This window comes from Trichoplusia ni, chromosome 9, assembly GCF_003590095.1.
Source record: "Trichoplusia ni isolate ovarian cell line Hi5 chromosome 9, tn1, whole genome shotgun sequence".
In the NCBI taxonomy this organism is placed as follows: domain Eukaryota; kingdom Metazoa; phylum Arthropoda; class Insecta; order Lepidoptera; family Noctuidae; genus Trichoplusia; species Trichoplusia ni.
In genome coordinates, this window is record NC_039486.1 from 3,755,592 (window position 1) to 3,781,778 (window position 26,187).

Below are 26,187 nucleotides of genomic sequence, written 5' to 3' on the forward strand. Positions count from 1 at the left end.
CTTACTGAGAAAGAATTCCACCCACATTTTCTTTTACTGATTAGGTGGCAAAGTTGGTGAGGCCAGCGCGAAAACAAAATGTCCTCTCGTCTTTTGTTTTTACAATATACATGAGATAGATAGAGATATGTTTAGGAAATAATTAGACAGAAGACTGATTAGGCTAATTTGTAATGATGGACGAATATATATTTTGGAACTTGTTAGTATTCTTTGACGGAAGATTAAGTAGGGTTCGAAGACAAAATGCTACTTTGAAGTCTCGTTGAATTTAATTAACTTAACGAAAATTTTGGAGACACGTTTCTGTTTGTGTTATAAGCCGATATTGATATTTTTGTATGAATGCTGATCATAAGCTTAGTGTGCTTTCGTATTAAATAATTTTAGTTATTCGTTAAAAAAAACGCTATTATTTTTTGTATAAAAATACTATTTATATTTTCCATTAGTATTTTTGGTCAGTCATAACTTATCCTTTTTGATTTTGTATAACCTTCGGATAACAATGCAGCATAGAAGTCGACACATTGTGTGAGTATAATTTATTAGAATTATCGTTGGTTTTCGGCGGCGCGCGATAGGCCACCCCTTCCGTACCGTCCTTGACCCGTAGTTATTCGGAGCAATGACGTCAGCTGGCTTGGCCGAACCCTGAACCACATAATAATTAGATACAGAAGTTCCGTATTATATTCCCGTTTTATATGGACACAAACTTGCCTTCTGACCCACATTGCTTAATGTGTTGACCTAAGGAAAAGAGATCAGTTTCCTTTGCAAAAAGTCTTCATTTTGTATCAAATTCTCATGAGTGTTTCCGAGTGGGTATTCTGTATGTTTTTTGTGCTTGTACCAGAACATGTAGTTGCGTCCGTTCCACACTGCAGTGTTGAATGTGAATTTATTGTAATTATGGCTGCAGCGTTTATCTGACATTTGCTAGAGCATTCCAAACAACTTGAATTTTATGCAGTTAGTAGTGAACATCTGTCTTACGAGGCGTTTTTATTTGCTAGGAGAAAATAGAAAAGTTAGTGTTTGTTTCTCATCACGGGATAAGACTTTAAAGCTGCTGATGCAGAAATTGACAAAAACTTCAATTATTTTTACTTCTCAGATGTTTGGTTTTTATCTTTGTGAGCTGCGGTGAGTCGTTTTAAGAAGATATGATTGGAGCAAATATTTATCAGTCATGCTAATTTGGATAAATTGAATATGAGACGTTTATATTGAGTATGAGAAGTTTGTTCTAGGTCTATACAATTTGACTATCTACTTTCTTTCAAAGATGATCGATCAGTCAAGCATTAGGCCACTTTATCCGACCGTAGCAAATCCACGCATCGGACTACTCAGATTAAAAACAATTTGAATTTTAATCAAACATATAACAACTATATTCCTAAACCAGACTGTCTGGAGGTGAAGTGTAAAGTTCTAAAAAGATTTAGCACCTAAATCTAGGTTGAAATATACATGGAGGATATATCTAGTCTGTTCTTGACAATTTTCAAGACATGTTTTGTGCAAACTAGGTGTCATGTATTCCTTACATTTTTGAACGGAAATGAGTATATTGTAGGCAAAGAAATATAATAGAAAACCTAACACTGATAAATTGTGTCGTTACTTGTCTGCATTAACTTTTATTATTTCAATTACATTCTCGTTTTTATATTTATCTTAATAACTTATTGTTGGAAATATATTATCTGGAAATTTCTTTTCATCATTACAATAGCTAGCTTCTGCATTCTTTTCTTTCTTTTATGCCTTTTATTCTACGTATAAACTGTTTTCTTAGTATTTAAATGCGTTATTATCTGTTATCTTGTTAGGATAAATCGAATGCTCTCAAAAGTAATGTACATTACCTACGGTTCATATTTTAAAGAGCCCAGCTTCGTTCAGTTTGTCCGTCCAGTAATTCGCAAAATGCTTGTCTTTGTGAATAATAATAATTGTCTTTAGTGTATTTAAAATATGACTGTTAATGTAATGTTGATAGATCATTAAATAAAACATTTCACAAATTAATAATGGCATTTATGGACCGAATGTAGACAGATAGGAGGCTAGATAAAAAGCTAGTTGATCGAGGTAGGTATAAGTGGAGGGCCAACGTATAGCATTTTAAGCAATCCACCGATCAAGCTAGTATTAAACATAATCTAAATCCTATTCCAGGGCAGAACTCTAGAGTCTATCCTCTAGAGTTCTGTTCTGAAATAGAATAACTTACCTATACTACTATACTATTAATGGCGATAATTTATTTATTCAAGCTCCCACAATCTACGCAGTAAAACTTCAAATTATCGATCGGCACGACCCTCGACACAACACTATCGTATCATTGTATTGTTGCACTCCCAAAAGCAATTACTAACTTTCCCCATAACATTAACGCACAATGCTGCGGAGTTTCAACAACTGCGGTCTATTTGTGGTCAGGTTGCGGATTATTGGGGATCGACTGAACAGGTATGTGTCTGTGATTATGCTAATACCTTTACAGTCTAGACAACAAATACAATAACTATTGACTCGTATTGTAATTGGCGCTACAGTTTGGTATTCGGTATAGGTGAGGCAAAATTGGTTTTGAATGAGATAGTTTTTTTTCGCTGTTGTATAAATGGAGCATGTATAATATGTTAGATTTACGGAGTTTGTACGCCTTAAAACATGTTCTATAGTTTTCGTTTGTGAATGTTCGCGATGATCTCCATGGCCTTCAGTTGGGGAGGCCTATGTACAGCAGTGAACGAATATGGGCTGATGAAGATGATGATGATGTCTGTAATGGGCCTTCGATGAGGTTTTATCGGTTAATTGGTCCCTTAACTAGTGTGGGATACATAGTTTAATTTACAAGAGTATTATTTGGTTGGTTACGTAATTACATAATGGGTTAATGGGATCCCAGAAAAAATAAGACATCCCTCAAAATTGAAGGTCCCTTATAACTTATTTAAAGTTTCTATTATAAAGCCATCTACGTTTAGCGACCCAAAATTAACCCTAATCCCACAGGAATAAGTACGGTTTTCTGTTAATAAAGAAAACAGTCTATCTATTGAGGCTAAGTGAGTAAGACGTAGCATCCATGTTATTGTTTTAACAGCTAATTGGTACCGTTAGCTCCGTAGATTATAAGGTAACTAGCGACTCTCCTAATAAGTTTATTTTCGAAGTAAACACGTCTCCGTAACTTTGATTTCTCATGTACCGAAGAACTTTAGGTTGTTTACTTGCAACATGGTTAATGGATCTTTGTATTACCGTTAATTAACAAACAACTCTCAATTTCGCAGAATAAAGTCGAATATTGAATAAACTTTGCATGTAGCTACATGGTATTCATTTCATTTTCAGCGTAACTTTTAAATAAACACGATAAATCAAATAACCAAGCCACAGCCGGAATTCGTTTATATTAAATTCATAGCTTTTATAATTCAAACTAGATACCCAAAATAAAGTGCAAACAACGAGATGCAAAATAAATTCATTTCGAGCTTTTGCGATGTAAAACAATGGTGAAAGTTCTATAGCAAAATGTTTTCGACTCAATCAAGAAAATGGAACTAGATTTTAGATTGTAAATTTTATTAGTATGAGGACAGAATCTCATTTTCGGTGTCAAAACAACACGTATGTTTGATTTTTATCACTGTCATTTTCGAAATTGCTTTCACTGTTTTCGTTTGCTGTTTTGTCTGTAAATCTATTTTACATTTCGAATAATTGTTGTGACTATTTGTAACTGCGACGAAAACAAGAGAATATTTTACGCTTTCAAATGTTTTTGGTAAAAATATTGTTTTCTATTCACGACAGAAAAATCTGTTTTGATCAACAATCAAACAAAATTTGGTTGGAATATTTTTATAAAAATTGAAACTTTTTAAACTTTTTTCGAACGAGTAATCTCCGTATCCGTAACATTCGACGAACATGACACCTGCAGTGGCAGCAAAATGTTAGAAACTAAAATCTAAATAAAACTGCGCCGGAATCCGTTCAAAATACGGTAGATTCGCAAATATTGTACAAAAATGGAACTTACATGTGATGATTTTTAAACTTTTATTTATACTTCACAGATAATTTAATAGGTAATTTAATACTTGCTGCGTCTGAACTATACTTATGAACTGAGCTCTATCGGGTTTGTAACTTGAGTTTTAAACTTGTAACAACTTCGTTAAATTGAATATAATTAGCCGTCACTATTAAAAGTATTCAAAACAGGAAAATGCTTTCAAATCCGAATTACATACTTTCTAAATGTGTTTATGTAATGTTTGGTGTCGATAAATTACGGCAGTTTTTTTTTAATTATGAAATAAAATTGACTCTATAACTTTAGGAGATTCTTATCTATACGATCATCAGATTTCTTTCAAAAATTTAGAGACAATCTATGTAAAAACTCCTAAATGCGTTTTTGTATCCAGAAATGGCGCTGGCGTTGAGATATGGAATTCTTTGTTGGATAGCTCAGTTACAAATGAAGGGCTAAAGGGTTCCTTTTGTAAAGCTTTAAAAGATTAACTCTTTTTATTAAAATAATTTCCAGAGGGATGCCTCGTTTTATTTTCCCAATGAAATTCGGTTAAAAGGAGCGCCTAATAAAAGCGTAGGTATATATAACAATTGCGGAATCCCAATGTTGGAATAGGTCCAAAAATCGTTAAGCCGAGAACTTTAAATGTCTTGAAATTCCAAGCTTAAGTACAGTGATACTCCAAGTAGGACTATCCCTCTTTGCATTTAATTTAATTAATGTTCCTCGAAATGAAGTAGATTTACGAGTGACAAAACATTCTAAGAGTGTTTTAACCAGTTTTAACCTTGTTATAAACATATACTCACCGGACTTGCTGACTCGGTACCGCAAACCGCGCCCGCCCTTCGGATGACAGCGGTTGTATGTTCCAAATTCGCCGTAATTGTTGTTCACTCGGCTGTAGTCCGCTAAATGTCTGTTGCCATCTAGATGGTTGGGCAGGGATCTGTTCCAGCCCATAACATCGCCGACGACTGAGCCGCAGACGGAGGACTCGGTCTGGCTCTTGGTGTCGCCATTGCAGAGGTCTCCGGAAGAGCGCGCTCGCCGCCCCTTCAGTCCCTTGGCGGAGTGCTGGCTGATGTTCGAGCCCATAGCTTGGCGGGACCTTACGGGGGCCCCGCCGCCCGCATCGCGCCGGTCTTCGTCCTCGACACTGTTCCTTCTGCCGTTATTCTCGGCTGCAAACAAAAAAAAACAAAGATCAATCATTAGGTACATTATGCATCACAAATCAGTGCAGGTGAATAAGAAATACGGTAGATTTTCAACTGACAATTCTACATTTTAAATTAACGAGGATTCTAAAGAAGATATGATTTTTCTTTTTATCTAGAAACTTTCAAGCCGATTCCAGCTCCACAAACATTATCTTATAGGAAGGTTTACGTCTATATAAAGATAGCTTGTCCACTAGAGCGAAGCCGGGGTCAGCCAGTAACCTATAAACTTTGCTACAATTATCCCGTTTGACATTGGATAGCTAAAAATAAACCTTGTTGTATTTTTGTAACGATAAAATCGCTTATTTGCAGTATAATATAAAACTTCGCAGTCCGTTGATTGTTTTGAAGTTTTTTCAGTATTTGCCTTTAACATTCGTTAGATGGATGTTATAAAGAATGTTCTCATGCTGAAACCTCCCCAACAAAAGGCTACCTCAACAATTTGCTCCGTTTAGTTCTCACACGCGTTTCGTGTTACCTTTGATGTTTGATAGCAACGCCCATACATTTATGTCACACAAGCAGATTGATTTATGTTACTGCCGATGTAATCAGAATGCCTCAAAGGATTCAAGAATTCGAGAAATGGTTTAGGTAAGCGGAATTTGATTATGTCTGCGTTTTAGCGTAACTGGAGCAAATATGGAGATTTCCCCTTACGAGCGAAAGTGCGAATTACGTCAACATGTTCCTTTGACAAGTCTTTGAGCTCGCGAAATTTCTCCTTCACTAATTATTCAAATTTGTGAGAACGAAGCAACAAATCGTCCATACTTATATGCATAATTTCTCAGCAAAATAACTCGCTGCCGGGATGTGACGTAAGTCCACATTCACTTTTGGTAATAATCAAATTAGACTATGAAATAAATCATTAAATTGTATCATAAAAATCCCAATTAATTAAGTGTAGAAACGATTAAACACTCCGTGGTCGAGTGGCATAAGCACCGGTTTCAAGGTGTCGCTAGCTCTGAGGTCCCGGGTTCGATCCCCGGTCGGGTCAATGTAAAAATTCACATTTCTACATTGTCTCGGGTCTGGGTGTTTGTGGTACCTTCGTTGTATCTGAATTCCATAACACAAGTGCTTCAGCAACTTACTTTGGGTTCAGAACAATGTATGTGATGTTGTCCGCATTTATTTATTTATTTATTTATTATTCAGGTCCCATGGGCAATACATCCCGACAAGCTTTTTTTGAATGCCTATACCACTTGCCTCCCCTTGCAGTTAAACTCAACTAACTAATTTCATAAGAACAATATCAAAATAAGATACTAGCTATAAGTGCTGTTATTTTTAACTGTTATATCTTAAATACTATGTTACTCAAATCAGATCTTTCTCCTAATGAAGCTAATGCTTACGACATACAAATTATTCGTGGAATGAAATTGTAACAATTTACTGTTAATTTTGCCGAAATTGCTTTAGTTGATACAAATGTTTATTTATTACCGCTCCTATGAATAAATCGTTGGTTTAATATAAAATTAGGAAGGTTGTTTAAATAGCATGCCTAAGATCCAAATATTTTCATTGGACTAAAGTGCGATTTAACCATACCGGGCTGCCCAGGACCGGGATGGTTGGCGCTCTTTGGGGGAGGCCTACGTTCAGCAGTGGACGGCGATAGGCTGAGATGATGATGATGATGAAAGTGCGATTAGGAGGCAGACAAAATTATAGGTAAAAAAATCTGAAACAAAAAGAGTTCATGCTATCGTTTTCCTGTCGTTCTCCTCTCTCTTTTTCATATCTGGATTATCATTTTTTTATCACTATTACACATACTTTTTATGCAACTAATAGTATCTATTCCTTGCACCTTGTTAGTAATGTTATTTAAATTATACGGTATGTAATTTATTTTTCCGTTCTCACGGCTTTTTCAATTAACACAACCATGAGTGCGTTTGCTACTACGTAATAAGGCGTATCATATTTTTTTAGATCATCATTGTAAGCATTGCCATGTTGTATTCTGTTTATACCTAATTTAAATTCGTTTTTTTGCATTACAGCTGTTTGCAAGAATGTTTCTTTTTAAGTTTATTTCTTGTTAAAGTGTAGACGAACATGCCAGTCTTATTTAGGCATAAAATCTCTATTCATAAGAAGGGATACAATTATACTCTAAAACAAAATCAAAAGATCGTGTAAGAAACTTCACAAAAAGGGGTTCTCTCGAAACTAGAATACCGAAATTCATTTCCTCGAGGCGGTTTGATAATTTCCATAATTGCTTGGAATATTCGCCAGTTCACCGAAAATATCGGGAATATTTAATGAGTGTTGCGGTGGCTGTGTCTTGCCTACTTCCGAAGATTTAATGAATCTTTCACCCGGTTGGCGCGAGTTCATTAACGGTCTCACCACATAAGCATGAGGCACCACTAGGCAGTGGAGAATTAAATATGAATGGATGAGCGATTTAGTGAGTTTTAAATTCATTTGTCTAGTAATTAAAATATGCTTATCAGGAGGCTGATGTTCTACCATATTTTATATTACTGTAGATGTGGGAGACAGAAGTCAATATCAAGTAAAAACTCAATAATTCTTCCTAAAGAAGACAGCAAGTCTCCTTGATAGAACCTTTTAAATTAAGACCGCTAATTTCAAAGTTTAGATTTCAACTCTTAAAAAATATTTGAATAACTCCATAGAGGGCATGATTGGTCTAGCAAGTAAGTATACATTACATATTGTATTAATATAATAAATGCGTGTGTAAGAATCACGCCAGAACAGTTGAACAGGTCTAGATGAAATTTGACTCATGTTATGTACTAAGAACAAGTATGAAGAGTCACGAGAGTAAAGTTAAAAATTCATGTTATTTTCTCTAAGTGATAAGTATTCACTTTAAAATACCAAAGGATATATAATTTATGTAGTGTGTCCAATGTCCAAGAGCTTCTTCAAGTAAAGAGGACTTAAATGATTGTTAGTCGTCGGTAAAAAGGGAAAATACAAGGCCTTGTTTAAAGTATTAAGCACCTTTCTGTAGAACAGAGCGTACGATATAGATAGCAGCTCGGAAAGGACAAGGAAAATAATTTTCCTGTATATATGGGATCATTAGATGTTTTCTATCATTTCCTAGTCTATGTTTCTTTACCCGTATAACGTTCAGAGTTAATTTTGTTGCAATCATTCTAAATTATTATTTAATCTTTACTTACAGAGCATGTAAAATTTGCAACCATGTATGATTTGATGAGTGGTTATGATACATTCAGAAAATCGACGAAGATATATCTGCGTCAGTACAACGAAAACGGGTATTTACCCAACATCATAGAAAAAATAGATGTATCACATAAAGCACGACCTTCGTAAACTTATTTCATTCTTTCTTTCCATTAGATAGAACTAATGATTCATGAAAATCATTTCATTACTGCCCCCAACTAATCTAACTCGCCTGAAATGACAAGCTAGAAATAATATCCGGGAACCGGCGAGGCTAGGCCGGGCGTAAGCTTAGATAAATGTTTGGGCCTGGCCGATATTGCCTACCTATCTATTTCATACCGGCTCATCGTTTATTTACTCAGCCCAGAGATAAATTATGATCACAAAATTCACCAAAACGTAATCATTAACGTTACGCTGTTTTGTTTACAAACAATTGATGTTTTGGGAAGACGCAACCTACTTTGTTTTTACTTGGAATGGGACAAAAAATAACCATTATGGATATTTTTATTCAGATTTAGGTCAAATTTGTGCGGGGAAATGACTGGCCGTACAGCTAGATCACCAAGTTTCCTGACTTAGCGATCATCTGCTAACAAATTTGACATAAAAGGTCAGTCAAGTGAATTCGAACTGGCGATACAGAAGGTCCGGTAAAGAAAGCTAAAGAATATACCATTTACGAAAAAAAATGACTGACCATCAAACTTATGACCGTACCTATAGCTGAACCGTGTTATGGCGTCAGCAAAAATAAATCATCTAAAAATTTCAACTGACTAGATGTATCGGTTTATGGTATACAGATTGATGACAGACGCTCAGAAAGCAGAACCTTAGTGATAGGTTTCCGTTTTACCCTTTAGGAAAACGTAAAAAGAAAATATTTTAAGATAACCCAGTAGGAAAAAAGTGGTTCCAGATTTTCAGTCTCCAATTAAGTTAACCGAAAAGCTAATAGTTTCAGATTAAAATTAATAACATCAATTAAACAAGCGGCGACGGCGAATATACATTACAACTTGAAATTAAGCTTAATGTGGGTTGCACAAGGAAGTGATGTTATTAAATAATATGTTTACTACATAGTTGGGGTACCAAGAGGTTCTATATCACCCTATAGTACCTTTTCTCTTAAACGTGAGCATCCATATAAAACATTTTCATTTAGAGGAAATAGAGTGTAGAAGGTTAAAAGACTAGCACGTGTAGGAATCGATCCGGCGGGCCAAGTTACGCCGTGACAGATGTAATCTTGACCTGAATAGGTGATTTCTTGCACGTCTCTATTCGAGTGTCTTGGAGACAGTTGAACATCATGATAATCCGGGATTAAAAGAAGACAAGCGAGTAACAGATGCAGATGAACAACTTCAAACGTAGTGGTGATTCTAATGCACGTTTTTGCAGGTATAAACCCAATACATGTAACAATGTAAATTTTTAATATTCTTACTTAGAGAAATGGTAAGAAGAATGAAGAGATAAACAAGAACAATATTGTGAGGAATCTATTTATAGGAGGCTGGAGACTACAGCCCGTAATAAGCAAACATGACGATAAATTTATGTCAGTCCCTTTTTGTTTTCAAATGTTTGACCAGAAGTGGTGCATTTGGACTCAATTGGCAAAAATGATACCTAAGTAACTTAACAAGGTTTAGGTTAGATACGACTAAAGAGTTAGAAAAGAAACGGTTTCACAGAGCTACACGCTGGTACAGTTCACATCGACATTAAACAAAGCTGATATAATGCAACAAAAACGTATACAATACTACGTATGGCTTCCGTTTCAACGTCGATCTTCCTCTTGTTCAATGGCAAAACAAATAGGACAGGTACACACAAGCTCCAATTGTTCAAATGAACACACAGAGAACGGCTAGATACGTCCATTGATATCATGAAATTATACCGCTTCGGTGAACGGAAAATATTATTTACAATCGTTTTAAGCATTTCTGTAGCCAAAAAGCAAAGAAAAGTGTTTTTATTAAATTTTACTCAGCCATATTTATAACTCTAGAAAGGTTACCGAAAAAACAAAAACCCCATTTGTTTCGGAAATATTAACGGTCGTACATAAATTAAACAGCACCTTTGCTTTGTCCCTAAACATGCAACAAGGCAAAAATGTTTTATTACCTTCAGTAAAATTGACATTATTTAGACCGAATGAAACATTCCTTGAAAGTACTACAAAGGTAATTGCGTCCATAATTACTTTTATTGGTTCAAATTGGCGACTAAAGCAGGCGAACCGTTCCCAGAAACGACGTTTATCTTGATTAATAGTCCAGTTAAAGTCTTTTATTTACAGATACTTTGGTTTCGGCTCGCGGGCCAGGGACGTCACTTATTGAGTAATGATGCGTAACAATGACCTTTTTGTCTCATGCAACGACAACGTCCTTGCTATTGTTTCTACAGCCGTTTGTTTGTAGCTGGATTTGTGTCGGTATTGTAACCAAGGAATATTGATTTATATAAATACACGGTAATATGTTGACCTCTTGTTGCCATACAAAAGATACGATGTCTAATGGACCAGACAAGACTAGTACATACTGGTATAGTTTAAGAATTTCTCAGCGAACCCAATCGTTTGATTAGTTCTCGACTTCAAAGATCGTTTCTGAATGATTGCTCGAGTAATTTCATTCAACTGAGATATCTGAATAATTCACAAAAATCTCTTAATCTATGTTTTTATCGTGTAATTTAGGAAAGTAAAAGCGTTTCTTAAACAAACAATAGTAAAAGTGCGGCTAAATTCTCATGGTTGATTTAAAGGTTATAAAAACAAGGTCGGATCCATTTTAATGTCAATTAGGATAACAGAGTTAATTAAGATTGTATGCTTTTTGATGAGAGATGTTCACATACCAAGGTTTCATCTGTGAGGATTGTAGAGGTAAGTAAAGGGTGTTTTCGAGGATTTATTTGACCGTCACTCGGAGGGCTCAAGATTTGGGGCGTCGTGAAATCTCGTAGACAATTAAGACCCGTCACAATGACTCGCCACAGACGTCGTTCCACTTCAATCATGGCGTTATACTAACATAACAGTTATTTCTGGCTGTTATTAAGACTATTAAGAACTAAAACCGGTACGGAATTGCTACGACTAGAAATAAAATTCCTATTGTTATGAATGTAAATGAAATTTGTTTTACTTTGTTTGAGTTCTGTTTGCATGCGATATTTCCTCCTTTTTCATTTCCTACACAACTTTTGTATAAAAACAGAATTGAGAATATAATAAAGTAGTTTCTAGGGAAATAAATTCATCTGATTGCAAACACAAAAGAATAAGAATACCAATTCAAAAGCTAAAAAGACTTTAAATTTTTTCTTCAAAACTATTAAAATTCTTTAAGCTGAACTTTAGTTCTTTGCGACATGAAACCAATTGCAAAAGGTTGAACACTGCGGTGCAATTCATTGGAGACTGCGCTAAGAATCTTATTCAGCTTCATTCAATAGAAATTGTAAAGTAAATCCAGACTGAACGTAGCAGGAATAAATGAATATCTAAAGGAGACTCACTCAATAAAGCGTGGATTAGAGCCCTACTTATACCAATTTAGGACATATTGGTAAGTACCTTGAGCAGCGTTCATATTGAATAAGTATTTTAATTTCCGTCTCGAGTCCGACGAGTAATTCAGAAATAGAATCAATTGAATTTGACACTTTCATTAAGAAAAAAAAATAATTCAAATCTTTTTATTCTTTCTCAATTTTAGAGGTCAAGATTTTTTTTTTCGATATTTAAAATTGGAATCTATTTCCAGCTTGTCAGTTAACTGATATTAGTGTATAAAATACATTCATAGATAAAAATCCTCTATATTAAAACGGGTTTCGATTAATCGCTAAGCATTAAACATCGTAAGCATATTTTCCACTAATCGGAAATCGATGGTAAATATTATATCGATAGTCGTTAAAGCCAGAGCTCGGTTCTTATAGTCGTGGATATTACTTAGAGATGGAGACGGTATACTCATTTATTAGAAAATATTATCGATAATATTTTTTATGATAATTGAATGGAGACTGGATGCATCTTACTTAATTAATTGCGACTTTTTACTACTTTTTAAGTCGTTGCTTTATGTAGTTTTAGTGCTACAAAGATTCTTAACTTCTGAAGCTAATTCCCAGTATGCAATGTTGGTGATTAATGTTTTCTTTTCTGTTATTGAGAAGCCCTAGAGTGGGCTAAGGCTCGACTATACGTACGTTCAAGATAAATCTTCTCACAACAAAAGTTGGCAACTCATTCCATCAATCAAATCGCTCTATAGCTCCTAGCGGGTACAGTTATGTCAAAAGACTTTGATACGTCTATAACAAAGGAGTTTCTAGCTTGTGTAGTATTTTGACGATAGCACGAGTTAGGTTATTGTATTTCCAATTGGGTCGCAAAACTCAGTGTCAGTTCAAACAGTTTTTATTCTTTGTTCAAAAGGTTCCGACATTGTAGGTTTTATATAAACTGACTGAGGGAAACTATTTAAAATTATGAAATACAATAAGCACCCATCAAATTATTGCGTAGCCTCGACGTTTATTATTTTTATTATTTGTTGTTATACAGCAACGATATTGAAAATTAAACCGTCAAGCTTTCACGGATCATGGCAGGTGCGTGGCATAGAGTCTGGTGATACAGGAACCGAGACATCGAAGCCTTAGTGAGTTATAGAGTTCCGTTTTCACCCCTTGAGTATCATCAGGGTACATGCAATTGGTAGCAGGCATTCAAAATTATATGTACATATTTGCATGATTCGTGTGAGCCTGGACTGTTTATGCTCCATAGCCCATATTTACGGAGTTCTATTTCAGAGCGAGTTTGATCTAAGTTCCTTCACTGTTAACTGACCTTTTGTCACTTGGAAACCGCCATAAAGGTCATTCAGGCCCGCTTAACCCCATAATCCGGAGATTTAAGGCCGTGACGACTAATATGTCCCGCATAAATGTTGTGGAGCAATATTAACTGAATTAACTGTAGACTAGTGGGTAGTAGTGACTTTGACTGCAATACCGGAGGCTGTGGGTTTGATTCCCACCCAGGTTTTTTTTTGTGTGATTAGCAATAATTTGTTCTGTGTAATTTATCTATAATATAAAAATATTTAGAATTATATAAGCATGTTTATCAGTTGTCTAGTACCTACTTATAATTTCAAGCTTTGCTAAGTTTGAGACTAGATGGCGTTGTGTGAAAATTGTGGAATATTATAAGATTTACTAAGAGATAGAAAATTTACTCGCCCCTTTCCTGTCCCTTCAAATAGGAAACATATAATGGAGGTCGTCCCTTTCCTGAACGCTCCCGAATGAAAATTCTGTTGCGTATCGCATTACTTGGATGTAGCAGCGTTTCTTTTATTGAGAATTAAGTATGGGATCTTTTGTCTATCTTCGGTTGTTAGATACTAGGATAATACTATTTAACACAATACTAACAGTAAACGCAGCATCACCCGCGTGGAACAAATTTTCAATTTTTTTTTAATAATAAAAGTAGCCTAAATAACCCCTTATTACATCAGTTACCTACCAATAAAAGTCTCGTCAAAATCGGCCGAGCCATTTCGGAGATTAGTCTGAACAAACAGACAAGCAAAATTTATAAAACATGCTATTTTGGTGTTACATACAAATGAAGTAAAAACTAAAATTTTATATTTTTTATGACTTTCAGTTACTTGACGTTAACGCAGTATGCTTGGAAAATAATATTTAGGGCTAAAATATTTGCTGAATATGATTCGATGTGGTCCAAAATACCTGGAATTCGACTGCAGAATTACTAAAGTTTAATGCCAATCTGAAATTGCAAGCTTATATCGGAAATATTTAGTCTCGGAATTTAGTTTAGGCTACGTTTTCGTTTAGCCAAGCACAGGATAGCGAGGGACGTGGTTTACGAACTAATGTATTCGCTTCTATTAAAAAAGTGATTCCGTTGTTTGATAATTTTATCCTTAGAGTACATCCACGAAAAAGGTTTACGTCTCTTTCTCTTCTTTTTCTTTTTTTCTAGATGTTTAGGTAAGAAGCCCCATTATCAGATTGTTATTTTCATTTTATGACTAGAAATATGTCCAAGGTACAACAAAAAAAGGTTTAACACATTAGAGTACTTGAGCACACCTTTTCAATATCCAAACCTCTTTCACTTAAATCTCAAACAAAATATTCTTCTTTAATATCTCAGGCAGAATACATATTTCCTAGGAACATAAGCGTGTTATTTCAACTGGAAAATGGTCATAAAAAGGCTCTTTTGCATTACCAACGAAACTATCTGATGTTAGTGGAGCAAAAACTAGTTTAATTTTGCACAGAGGTTGAACATCATTGTTTTTGTGGTGACCCTAACGTTACTATGAATTTTAGACTGGTAAATGTCGCGTAAGCGTCTTGATTATATGTTTTATTAAGCAAGGAATAAATATGACATTGATTTTTATATTAAAAAGTTTTTCGTGTCTGATGCATGTTAGGAGAAAGAGCTATTGTTGTCAAATTAGAGACATATTACATTTCTCACATAGCAAAGTATTTTTTATCATCATACTGATGGGTGAAGGTCAGTCGAAGGTTGGACAAACTTTATATATTTTTGCCAAAAAATACTTTGGAAAAACGCAAGGAAAATACATGGCAATATAAATAAAACAAATTAATGGGGCTAACATATTTTATCGAGACCCGGCTTTTTCCCGACCATGAGCTATAGGATTAGTTTCTAAGAAAAAGAGTAATAACCTCTACTTTCAATTTATGGGGCAGTAAATAATGGAAAACATGTTCTATTGGGAAAAACAAAGGTTTTTGTCTAATAATAATACGAATGCAAAAGGACTAGAAAAAACGTCATATCGTCGTTGAATACTATCTAAAATTTGCATTCATAATCTTGATTTATTTGTTAAAGCTAAAGCTAAAAACTAATTTATTGAGTTAATATTAAAATTTATAAATTTGTCCAAAACACAATTGAATGTATGAGAATGCGGAAGATAAATAAATCTCTTTTGGTTTTAATGATTTCCTGCAATTCTATATTTAAAAATCATTTCGCTAGTCAAGAACATAGAAAAAAATCTGAGATGAGAGCCAACAAAAAAGTTTTAGACAAAAGAGAATAATACACCATTTGGCCATTTAGAGCCTTATGAATATTCAAAGAGCTCACCAGTCTTTATTTTTAAGGCCACTTAACTGGTGCCAAGTTTAATAATTTAATTTATATAACCATTGTAGTCATGGTCCATTAAAAAAAACATTGAGAAAAATAATGTTAACGCTTTTTATGACGCGTTTAAACCCAGTTCTTTCAGTTAACTAATCAGCTTACATTTTATGCTTTCTTCTTTTAATATCTTTTCGAAACGACCTTTGTAACAATGTTTTGAGTTTGGTACATTAACGGAGCTCTGTTTTAGTATGAGATAATATGTCAAACGAAGTCGACGTGTTAGGCACTCGGTTCACTTGATCCCAAAGCTGAAAGACCTTCGGTAGTTTCTTAAAAAATATTATTTTTTGACATCTCAATTACTTAGGTAAGCCTCAAAGCTTTTTGCCGCATCGGATTAAGCTCTTTGCGACACCGTAACCTATTTCGAAGGACGCGAGGGTCCCGTCATATATTTTTTATCGTCACATTTCGATAAGGATGGATGTTGTTCTTAAGTTGGGGCCAGACGTCGCGGCGGGGTGCGGGGGAGGCGCGGGGGACGCAAAGTGGGTCGCCACCAATGTTGCCAGGTGCGCGATGCCCACCCAGATTGATCGGTATGTTATTTTTAAGGAGAAACGTTAAAGTAAAAAAGGACCACAAATACGACCGACCATAAAAATATTTAGGGTGTCGGAGATCGTTAGATTGCGTGCGTGATTGTTAATATCGTTGAAGTGTCACTTTAAACACCGCTCTTACTTTGTAGCGACGTTATCTGAACACTGCGAATGTACACAACAGCGATATAATACGTATAGAAAGTCGGATCACACGTCTTACTTTCCAGCGGCAGTCTGTGAAACAAAACACATCTACGTCCCATTTCACAGTTTGAGCAGGCAACCCTAGCGTCGCCGTGATAGGTATTTATAGCGCCGGCTCCAGTGGAATGCACATCGCCCACCTACGGCCAGCAATAATAACACCACTGTCAAGTTCATTACTCAGTCATCCCGCTCGATGTAAGAGCTTTTGAGCCCTCGGCATTATCGTAGTACTAATTATAGCATTTGTTATCTCCTGTATAGCTTACGTTGACACGGAATGAGTCATTTCCTCCAGTTTAGAGACGGAGACAAATTCCTCGAGGCGGAGTTGAACGTGTCTGCTGCGTTTAGAATAATATTGCCGTATCGGCGCGTCGGTAGGCGCCCGAATTCCAAGTGCGAGAATTTATGCTAGTAAATTGTTAGTGCATGTGAATGGATGAAATTGTATTTTCGTTTACTATTCCCATTGTGAGTCTGAGATAGTGCAATCTGCAACTGTATAATAAAGCAGCCCCGCCGTTTCGAAGCTTTAATAAACATTTTATAACTATGTAAATCTTTCAAACTGTATTACCATTTTAATTGGCCTTTCAAGAATTGAAAGTAAATAATCAAAATTCTAAACAAATACAGTTTGTTCAACAGGATCTTAGGTTGAATTCAATATTAAAAGAATATGCGAGTCAGGTTTCACTCTCATGAATTTTAAAATTTGTGGACCCGAAACCCTTCGATACAAGACATTTGAACGTTGTTAAAATAAAATATTAATGTAACTAACCTTTCATGATCGGAATACATTTTAAATAAATTTTAAGACGCGCTCTGCTCGAAATCGTACGAATATTTAGCTCTTAATACATTCTAAGAGCAAAATTTTACAAGAACATTTATATAGGGGGAAAACCATTTTTAACACTCTTTATTATCTGGATTTTATCGCTAACATTTCCTTTCAACTTTCCTGTTGGGAATGTATTTAAAAACACAGGTTATCACAAAAACTAGACCTGCAATTAGGTTTCCATGAGACACACTCGGCCTATTGTGGGAATTTTACCTCTTTGTTTTCCCCTCCTTTGTGTATTATGAAAGTAAATATTTACAGGGTAAATTTTAAAGATTACCTATACTTCCCTGTTATTAGGGAAATAAATTCCTCTTGCTTTCAATTACCATCAAGATCATTAACATTCATAATATTAAATGACAGCCAACTCCAGGGTTAAGACTGACGACGAATTTCAGTTAAGAAAGTTTAGTCAGGAAATTATTTTAATAACCTTACTAACTTCACTATTAAGCTTTTCTCCTGTAGCTATTTTGTACGTATATGTTTTGTTCAACTCTTGCACTGCGATTGGTAAGTATAATTACTATTTTGGTCAACGGTATACTTGTTTTATAAGTAAGTCTAAGTAAAAGATTTATAAAACCACATTATTAAACCATACTTTATTAAATTGTATGCATGTTTTTTTAATATATCCTAGAAGTTTTTGACTGCTTTACAGGACTATACAATAGCGTCGTTAATACTAGAAGGGAATGAATTGTGCGAAGATGTCTAGGTACACTCTAATCAATTGTGAGGCTTTCCACCAACACTGTGCGTGTAATAATATCCTTGAAAATGCGTATAAAAATGAAGTGCAAGGGTGCATTACTGAATGTAGCAAATCTTGAAACTTTTTTCCAAACTCATATTCGCGATTCTATTGGTTCCTAGTTACACGGATAGGCCAAACAAACTATACAGATTTTGGTAGTCGAACATCAAGCAAATTGTTTTCTGTCGAAACTTCTCCGGAAGCGTTCCAATAGAGTTCCAGTATTCAACCGACGAGATTTACGGAACACGGAGATTCCTCGGAGACGTGATCCTGCACGGTTCGATGCTTGTCTAGTACACTGAATGGTAAACCGAACTCTTTTGTAGCCTTCAAGCTGAATTATTTAGGATTAATCTACGTAAATAATATTTAGGAGTTTTTTTTTAATTACACAATATGAAATCGATTCTCATTGTGTGCGTATATTTCACTCAAGTACAAGTGTTTGATTGGTGGAAGCAATGTTCTTTTATTTATTACTAGCTGTTGCCCGCGACTTCGTTAGCGTGGTTAGAAGATATAAGTTATGATTTATACCTGCCCTGTTTTTTCCACATTTTCCATTGTATCTTCGCTCCTATTAGTCGCAGCGTGATGGTATATAGCCTAAAACCTTCCTCGATTAATGGTCTATTCAATACAAAAAGAGTTTTTCAAATTGAACCAGTAGTTCCTGAGATTAGCGCGTTCAAACAGACCAACTCTTCAGCTTTATATATTAGTATAGATTTTGCAAAATTATCACTTTTCATATAACATCCCACAAAGATTTTCATGTTGTAAGTATCTCATTATTTAAATACATTTAAAATGAGTTCGTTTATTTACATTTGAAAAGCAATCATAATATTTATGATACGCAAACTACAGTAATATTCCAACAGTCTTGAATAATTTTATCTGTGCATCTTGTTAATACCAATTGACTGACTATTGTGTGGTTGGGAGCCGTAGTTAGAGATAATGCCACTATTATAATATACTGTAGTTTAAATGTAAGTATATGATATGGTTTACGTTCTATAACTATTGCTATGCATTTGTTCAGAGAAGTATCCACTGACTTCAAATTTGTTTAGGAAAATAAAGAAAACAAAAATTGATTGCCTGTCCTGCAACAGAAGTAGTGACTCGCGTATATGAGGGTTGCGTCCAATGGTTAAAGAAAAGCATATTTACAGCTGAAATTGATCAGCCATTAACTTTATGACTGTACCCGATATGTGTAGATATAGAAAGTTTTTTTTATTAGGTACTGTTGCTATATCAAAAATCTTCAACTGCCTGTCTATCGCGGTTCAAGCAACACAGGTTTTTCATAGACAGACAGCGAACCCTTAGTTATAGGGTACCCTTTTATAATTCACGTACTAAACCCTAGAAAAATATTAAGCATCGAACGTAGTACTTACTACTGCAACTTCAGAACTATTCAAGCTAGCGAAACTGTAGAATTTCCATCGATAAACAGGCCTCGCTTATTCGCTAAACTTTCTTTTGATGGCATTCGAGGGGTTATTGAATCAGAACTGTGCCAGCCTGGGCCGGGCTCCCCCCGTCCCTGATACACCCTGGTACGACATATTTCACAACTTCGTACCCAAAAGTAATTTGAAACTTGTAAAATTTACAAACAACGAACGTACACGAGACCGGGAGCTAATTATGTTGCCCTGAAAATTTTACAAAAGATTGTGAAATGAACTTTTCGGAATTTGCTTAGTCGTATTTTTTTATGCGAAATATTTGATGGAACATCGTATGTAGGATATATCAAAATCCGCAGATAAATTTCGTCCGGAACATTTTTTGCTTTCGCAATGATTCGTGGCTTTGGTAGTTATTTTTAGGCTATCTATATCTGTCGCTATAAATCCTGTTAGGCAGTATTTCTGCTGGCAAAAACATCCGAGCTTCGGATTGGGATATTTCGAGGGAATCTATTCACACTATGTAATCTAATCATAAGATGCTAATGACCTTTTTATTATAGCTACTAAGGAAAGGAATCTACTTCCAAAACAAAAAGTATTTCGGTTGAGGTTGGTGTGCTAAAATAATACGGTTCCATTACATTATTCACGACATAATGATTACTTAATTAGTTTACTCATTGGTTTAGCGGTCGTAAGGACGGCTAAAGGAGTCTTGGCTTTGATACTCAAGTTGAGGCAAATTTGGTTGAGGGTAAACGAGGTTCTTAAGGAAAAAGTTTTTAAGGTCGCTCTTTCGCCTGCTTGGTGTATGAAAAGAGGTCTGTTTTCATGTGAAATTTTTTATAAGAGACTTTTCGGTTGCTATATATTGTTCTTTGAAAAATAAATAACGAGAACCTCTTTTCTTCAATAGTCGTAGAATGTTAATTTAAGCAATGCATTTGCGGTAGTGTTTTGTTTTTCATAGCAAAAGTGTTTTAAAAATATGAGCGCAATCGTAGGTAGCATTGAAGACGGGTACATTATGGCACTGTTTCCCTCTTCGCGAAAGACCTAACAACTACAAAGTTCCAGTTTACCACAACCTAATATCTAAATAAGTTAAACGTTTTTACGAATATCATAGATTTGAAGCAACTAAATAAGTCGTGGCATAAAAAGACACTCGCAAAAAGAGTCGGGTTACGTATTAGAGACCACACGCCAGTTCCAGACACAATTTGACGCTCGATATTTTCCCACGATCAAATGAAGCTCTTATTTATTTTCCTCAGAACTGATATTATTACTATTGTAGTAATTTGAACCTTGCCCCGAAGGCCGTGACTCGTGAGCTTGTATAATATATGGGTCAGCAACATTTTTACCGCTTAAATAAATGGTGATTCATTGAGTGTTGCGGATAATCCCGTTTTTCGAGTATTAGTTTAGATATTAGTCATGAGATCTCAGATCAATTCTCTTCCGTCCGCATGTCAAACGAGTTTGCACGGACCGACAGACGTGTATTTCTCATTTTTCGAATAAAAGTCAAATGATATGTAAATTATTCAGGAATCTCGACGTCTCAAGTTATGTATCGCATAATGTAATGGTGTTGTTTTTTTGCGAGCTTGCCACTTTTCGAAACGAAATTTGAATTTCGAAACGTTTAAATTACAGCTATATGCAGTATGCTTCACTTAAGTTCTTACTTCGATGGAGACAATACTTTCGCTGTTACAAAAAAATAAAAATAGATGTTGTTAATGGTTAGATGCCTACTTTTCTATTAAGTATTTGAAATAGACATCAAACTACTAATAAATTATTGTACTAATTATTTTGCGGTAGAGATGGAGCTTTTGAGTGAATTTCAGTAATTAAAACTTCAAAGACAGACGAAGACGTTTAAGTACAGGAAAAAAATGCTTGTGGGTATTTAAGCTCGAAATGGATGAATACACGAACAAGGAAAATCAACTGACTTCCCGCAAAATAAATAAATCCAAATTCTTTTAATTTCTTTGATCTTCGAACAAAAATAAATTTAAATTATTTAAAAAAATGTAACACCAGTGACAAACACCAAAAATCCAATAACCAAACCTTTAAATACTGGCCACTAAAAAATGGCCGATCTATCGGCAATACAAAGCGATATCTGAAAATTCCATATTTCAAAGGTCCACGTCATTCGGATATCAAGTCGACCGGATTGCTGTCGCTTCCAGCGTTCCACATTCAGCTTAATAACCAGTACAACAAAATCAAACACTGGCTGGGAAATAGGGCAACCAATGTTTAAAAATTGTTTTACAAACTTAAAAATTGTGACGTAGTAATTTTTCACAAATGTTTTTTAATCAACTGAAAAAATAAAAATCCTCTTCTTCTTATGGCGAATCGAAGGCTTGAAACCAGCCTGGTTTATGCCAGAAACTATGTACATAAGTAGTATTTAGTGAAGGAAACAGAAATATTCATCAGTAATTCATTTCGAACAGAACGCGACGGAAAAATACTTTATAAAAATTGCTATTTTAAATGAAACAACAGGTTTAATATGCCTACCGATTCATGTTATTTCAGGAAACATAGATACAATGGGAATGGAATTCACTGCATATATACATTAACCATTTGTCTAAATGAGTTGCGTAATGTATTCAAAGGATAGGCACAATGTAACAGTATTTAGGCATTTGGCACGGGTTTGGCTAAGTGCGTGATGTACGCACATTACAGTACTGTTAGTGACATTATTTAGAAACGTCGTCAGACACGCGCACGATGACAACTTCAAAATACTTTTCTCTAGTCACCTTGTCTGTTAATATAAAATATTAATTAATTACTGGCGAAAGTAGGTTATGTATACTCAGAGAGACTTTTTTCCTATTGTTTTTTTTCTTTGATCACGTGAGCGCTTTATACGGAATGACTCTGGTGCATTTGTGTTCTTCGAAGTTTAATAATTAGTAATTATTATATTTTTTAGCTGGCGCGGCATCTATGAATACCTTATATTATTGTACAAACTATTATTTACTAAGAATTTCATCCATACTAATATATAAAGCTGAAGAGTTTGTTTGTTTATTTGAACGCGCTAATCTCAGGAACTACTGGTCCAAATTGAAAAATTCGTTTTGTGTTGAATAGACCATTTATCGCGGAATGCTTTAGGCTATAAACCATCACGCTGCGACTAATAGGAGCGAAGATGCAATGGAAAATGTGATAAAAACAGGGCGGGTAAAAATCATAACTTATATCTTCTACCCACGGGGACGAAGTCGCGAGCAACAGCTAGTAAAAAATATTTCTATTGGCAAACTAATCGCAACAACACAACGGTTTTACACAAACACAACACCGAACCATTGCAGCGTTGTTTCTATTTTTAGCCCAAAAGTAAATAAATTGCATCGAACAAAAACAACAACAGCAAGTATTTAATCTTTCTTCCAAATAATACAAAGCAGGTCAACAGCGTTTTGTTTGTCTCCAAAACCTTTGGCCGTGCTAATGACAGGCGAAAACAAGACCGTCTTTTGTTATCTGCTTTTATAATAATCGAAGACTTCTTCAGACTTTACGAGCGAGTTTCACATAAACTCGTATCAAAAAATGCAGTACTCAAAATTCAAAAAGAAATTCATCGGTAAGAAACGTGAATTTGTAAACTAGCCATCATTCTTGATCAAAGAATTATGATTGTACCTACTAGTATACTATACATATATCATTCTTGCTTATGCACTGCGATTGAAAAAGTACAGTGTCATAACCCATCAAAATTCACAGACATGAACACAATAAAAGGTTTTACATATTGCATGAAGTAGAATTCCATTTTATGTTGATAAAAAGATATGTTATTTTATGTTACAAATCTATGGAGGAATACGTGTCACAGAATTCAATTTTCTTTGCAGGTTTACGTATACGATTTGGGAAAGTGTTTAGGAAAGAAAAACAGGCGAAAGTAAAGTATTTAAAATTTTATTGCTGAAATATTTTGACAGAACCTTGAAAAAATAACACAATAACATTAGTATTGACTTTTATTTTTGACGTTTCCAAAATCTTTCACGTTACTCTAGATATCTTTATCGATAGTATAATGAAATATTATTCCATATTGAATCAAGTGAAGTATTTCTGTGAAAAGTAGATTTCTTGAAAATGAGCGTGACTTTAATTTATTTATCTTTGATTGCAATCTGTGTAATAATAGTAAAATCAAAGCCATGCATTTGTTAAAGAAAACATGCAGTTACGATGACGGAATTATGTATTGTATAGAAACGTAGGAACATAAAGAATTGATAACGGAGAATTAATTCGTAGATTTTAGAAATGGCGCTATATTTTCGATAGTTCAGAGCCGCGGAGATTCACGATAGTGATGGCAAAACGATGAGAGAGTTCCTCTTAGAATTGACAAGAATTAACAAAAAAACAGGATCGCAGAAAACAAAGGAGGCGGGTTTTTATGCCAGTTGGACAATAAAGAAGCTAGATCTAATAATAAATCATTAAAATTTACGAGCAGTATAATATTGTGAGTCTTTCTTGATAAGAAATGTGCATTGTTTATAGATCTTATTTCGCTTTTCAGTTGTTTAATCAGATTTTCGCGGTAAATAAAATGCTTATTAACTGTGTTATGAAATACAATGTCACCGTTTGATTTGAAATAAAGCTATTTTAATGGATTATTTCTGGGCTTATAAAACGCTAGTCAATTAGCTTAAAATATACCAAATATTATTTTATAATACAAGTTACATTAATAAAGAGGTAGTTATAAAATTAATCCTCTTTAAACATGTTTCGTTGTATATTTTTTAATACTGTCTGTTTATAATATATTCCGTAACTTCCTTGAATTGCAATTGTAAGTAGATGCCAAGCAAAGTTAAAAAAGGAAGGAACTTTTGAAAGGAAAGCAAAAAGGTTTGTATTAACTTTGATATTTCTACAATGGTCCCATCTTCAGACTAGAATACGGATAGTCGGTCACGTCCCCAGACTCCCATACGTTTCTGAAGTTTGATGTTCGTAAATTGTGTATTTATGATTTTCGTGACATTCGAAGACTAGGAATATTGAGAAATACGAGAAAACGAGTTAGTTTATTGTCCTGCTATAATAAACAGCGCTGATATAAGACCTCTTTAGAGACTGGTATAAAACCGCAATGCTTTAAGTAACCAGATATATTTTAGAATAAGCTAAAACAATGTGTCTTATTTGGCTGATTCGGATAAATTTAGCTCAAACCCTGAGGGACACCCAAACTTTTTGTTTGTTGTTTTTTTCAACCAAACCCCATGGAATAATTTATTAACGATCTTCTTATGTCGAATTCCAAGGGCCGACTACCGTTTTTTAACGACCAGAATCTAGAAATAGAGTATTGTCTGCCTTCCGCAAGAACAAACCGAGAAAGATTCGTCTTAGACAATCAAAACTAAAAAAAATTCGCCACCCTTTGAAAACAATTCTAGTCGCGTTTTGAAAAATATCACGTATCAATACACACTTAACAGGGATTGGCGCTTTCAATCTTGAATTCTCCGATGGATCAAATACAGCTCCGATAAACCAGTGTTGCAGTCTCGTCTCTTTCTGTTTGTGGTTCAACAAAGCGAAGGAGACCGCGGTTTAAACTTTAAAAAGCTTTATGTGTATTCTTCACAAGTTTTAGAAGTTAGCAGTTGTCGGCCGTATAAGTTTTAAGTGCCTAAATTTATGCACGCTGTTCGAAAGTAGCTTTTATTGAAGAGTTTCGGTATCTGTTTGTGGGGAGTTGTGAGTCAGATGGAGATCTCATTAGTCATTTTCAATACGTAGTAGAAAGTCTAGTACTTTGTGTTATCGTCGAGCAAGTTTCTTCCTTTTGATAGTTTTTTTTTCATTATTAATGTTATAAGCTTATGTTTTTAACCTGCTCAAAGATCTCTTTTCATTTTTTCCTTTCTTTGGCAAAGGTTTTTCAGTCCTCCATGGAGTAGTTCATAATGCTTTGGCATTCATTATTCGTTATGTTCCAGAACATAATTCTACTAGATGTTTATCACACTTGTTTTTATTACATTAACTACGGACTGTCTAATTTACTTTCTTGGTCATTCAAATCCACTTGGTTCGTGTAAACGAGCCCTATATCTAGTGGCGATGGAGTTGTTTGTCAGAGCAGTAAGCTGCTTAGTGAACGTCGCGGTGCCGAGAAATAAAAGACTAGCTGTTAGAATCCGGAATAAGTTTACTGTGCTCTCAGAATGTCGTTTCATGTCACATTTTTTCTCCGTCCAATCTGCAAAGGAACTACCTCAAGATGAAATCCTTTTTATGGTTTTAATAAGTTTTAGTGCTTGTGATTTATTCGAAATTGAGTTTATTGACAATTTTAAGATTTCATTTTCCAGCTGACTGGAGAAATGATGCTCCAGCTTTCATTTCTGGAGCATGATTTCTCCAGTCTTTATTAGAAATTAATTTTGGTAGGATTTTTTAGGTCTTCTTCCCAAAATTTTAATGTTCAGAAACAAAACGTTTGAACTCGCCTAAAAACGTTTCTCAATTGATTTCGA

At 34.8% G+C, this 26,187-nt stretch overlaps 1 protein-coding gene across 3 annotated transcripts in view; it reads right to left on the reverse strand.

Moving 5' to 3' along the window:
- LOC113497692 overlaps positions 1-26,187 on the reverse strand; it is an 84,491-nt gene that overhangs the window by 44,307 nt on the left and 13,997 nt on the right. For all 3 annotated transcript variants that reach the window (XM_026877374.1, XM_026877373.1, XM_026877375.1), the window contains exon 2: positions 4,885-5,259. In XM_026877374.1, coding sequence (XP_026733175.1) covers positions 4,885-5,259 — 375 coding nt within the window. The remainder of the gene's footprint in view (positions 1-4,884; positions 5,260-26,187) is intronic.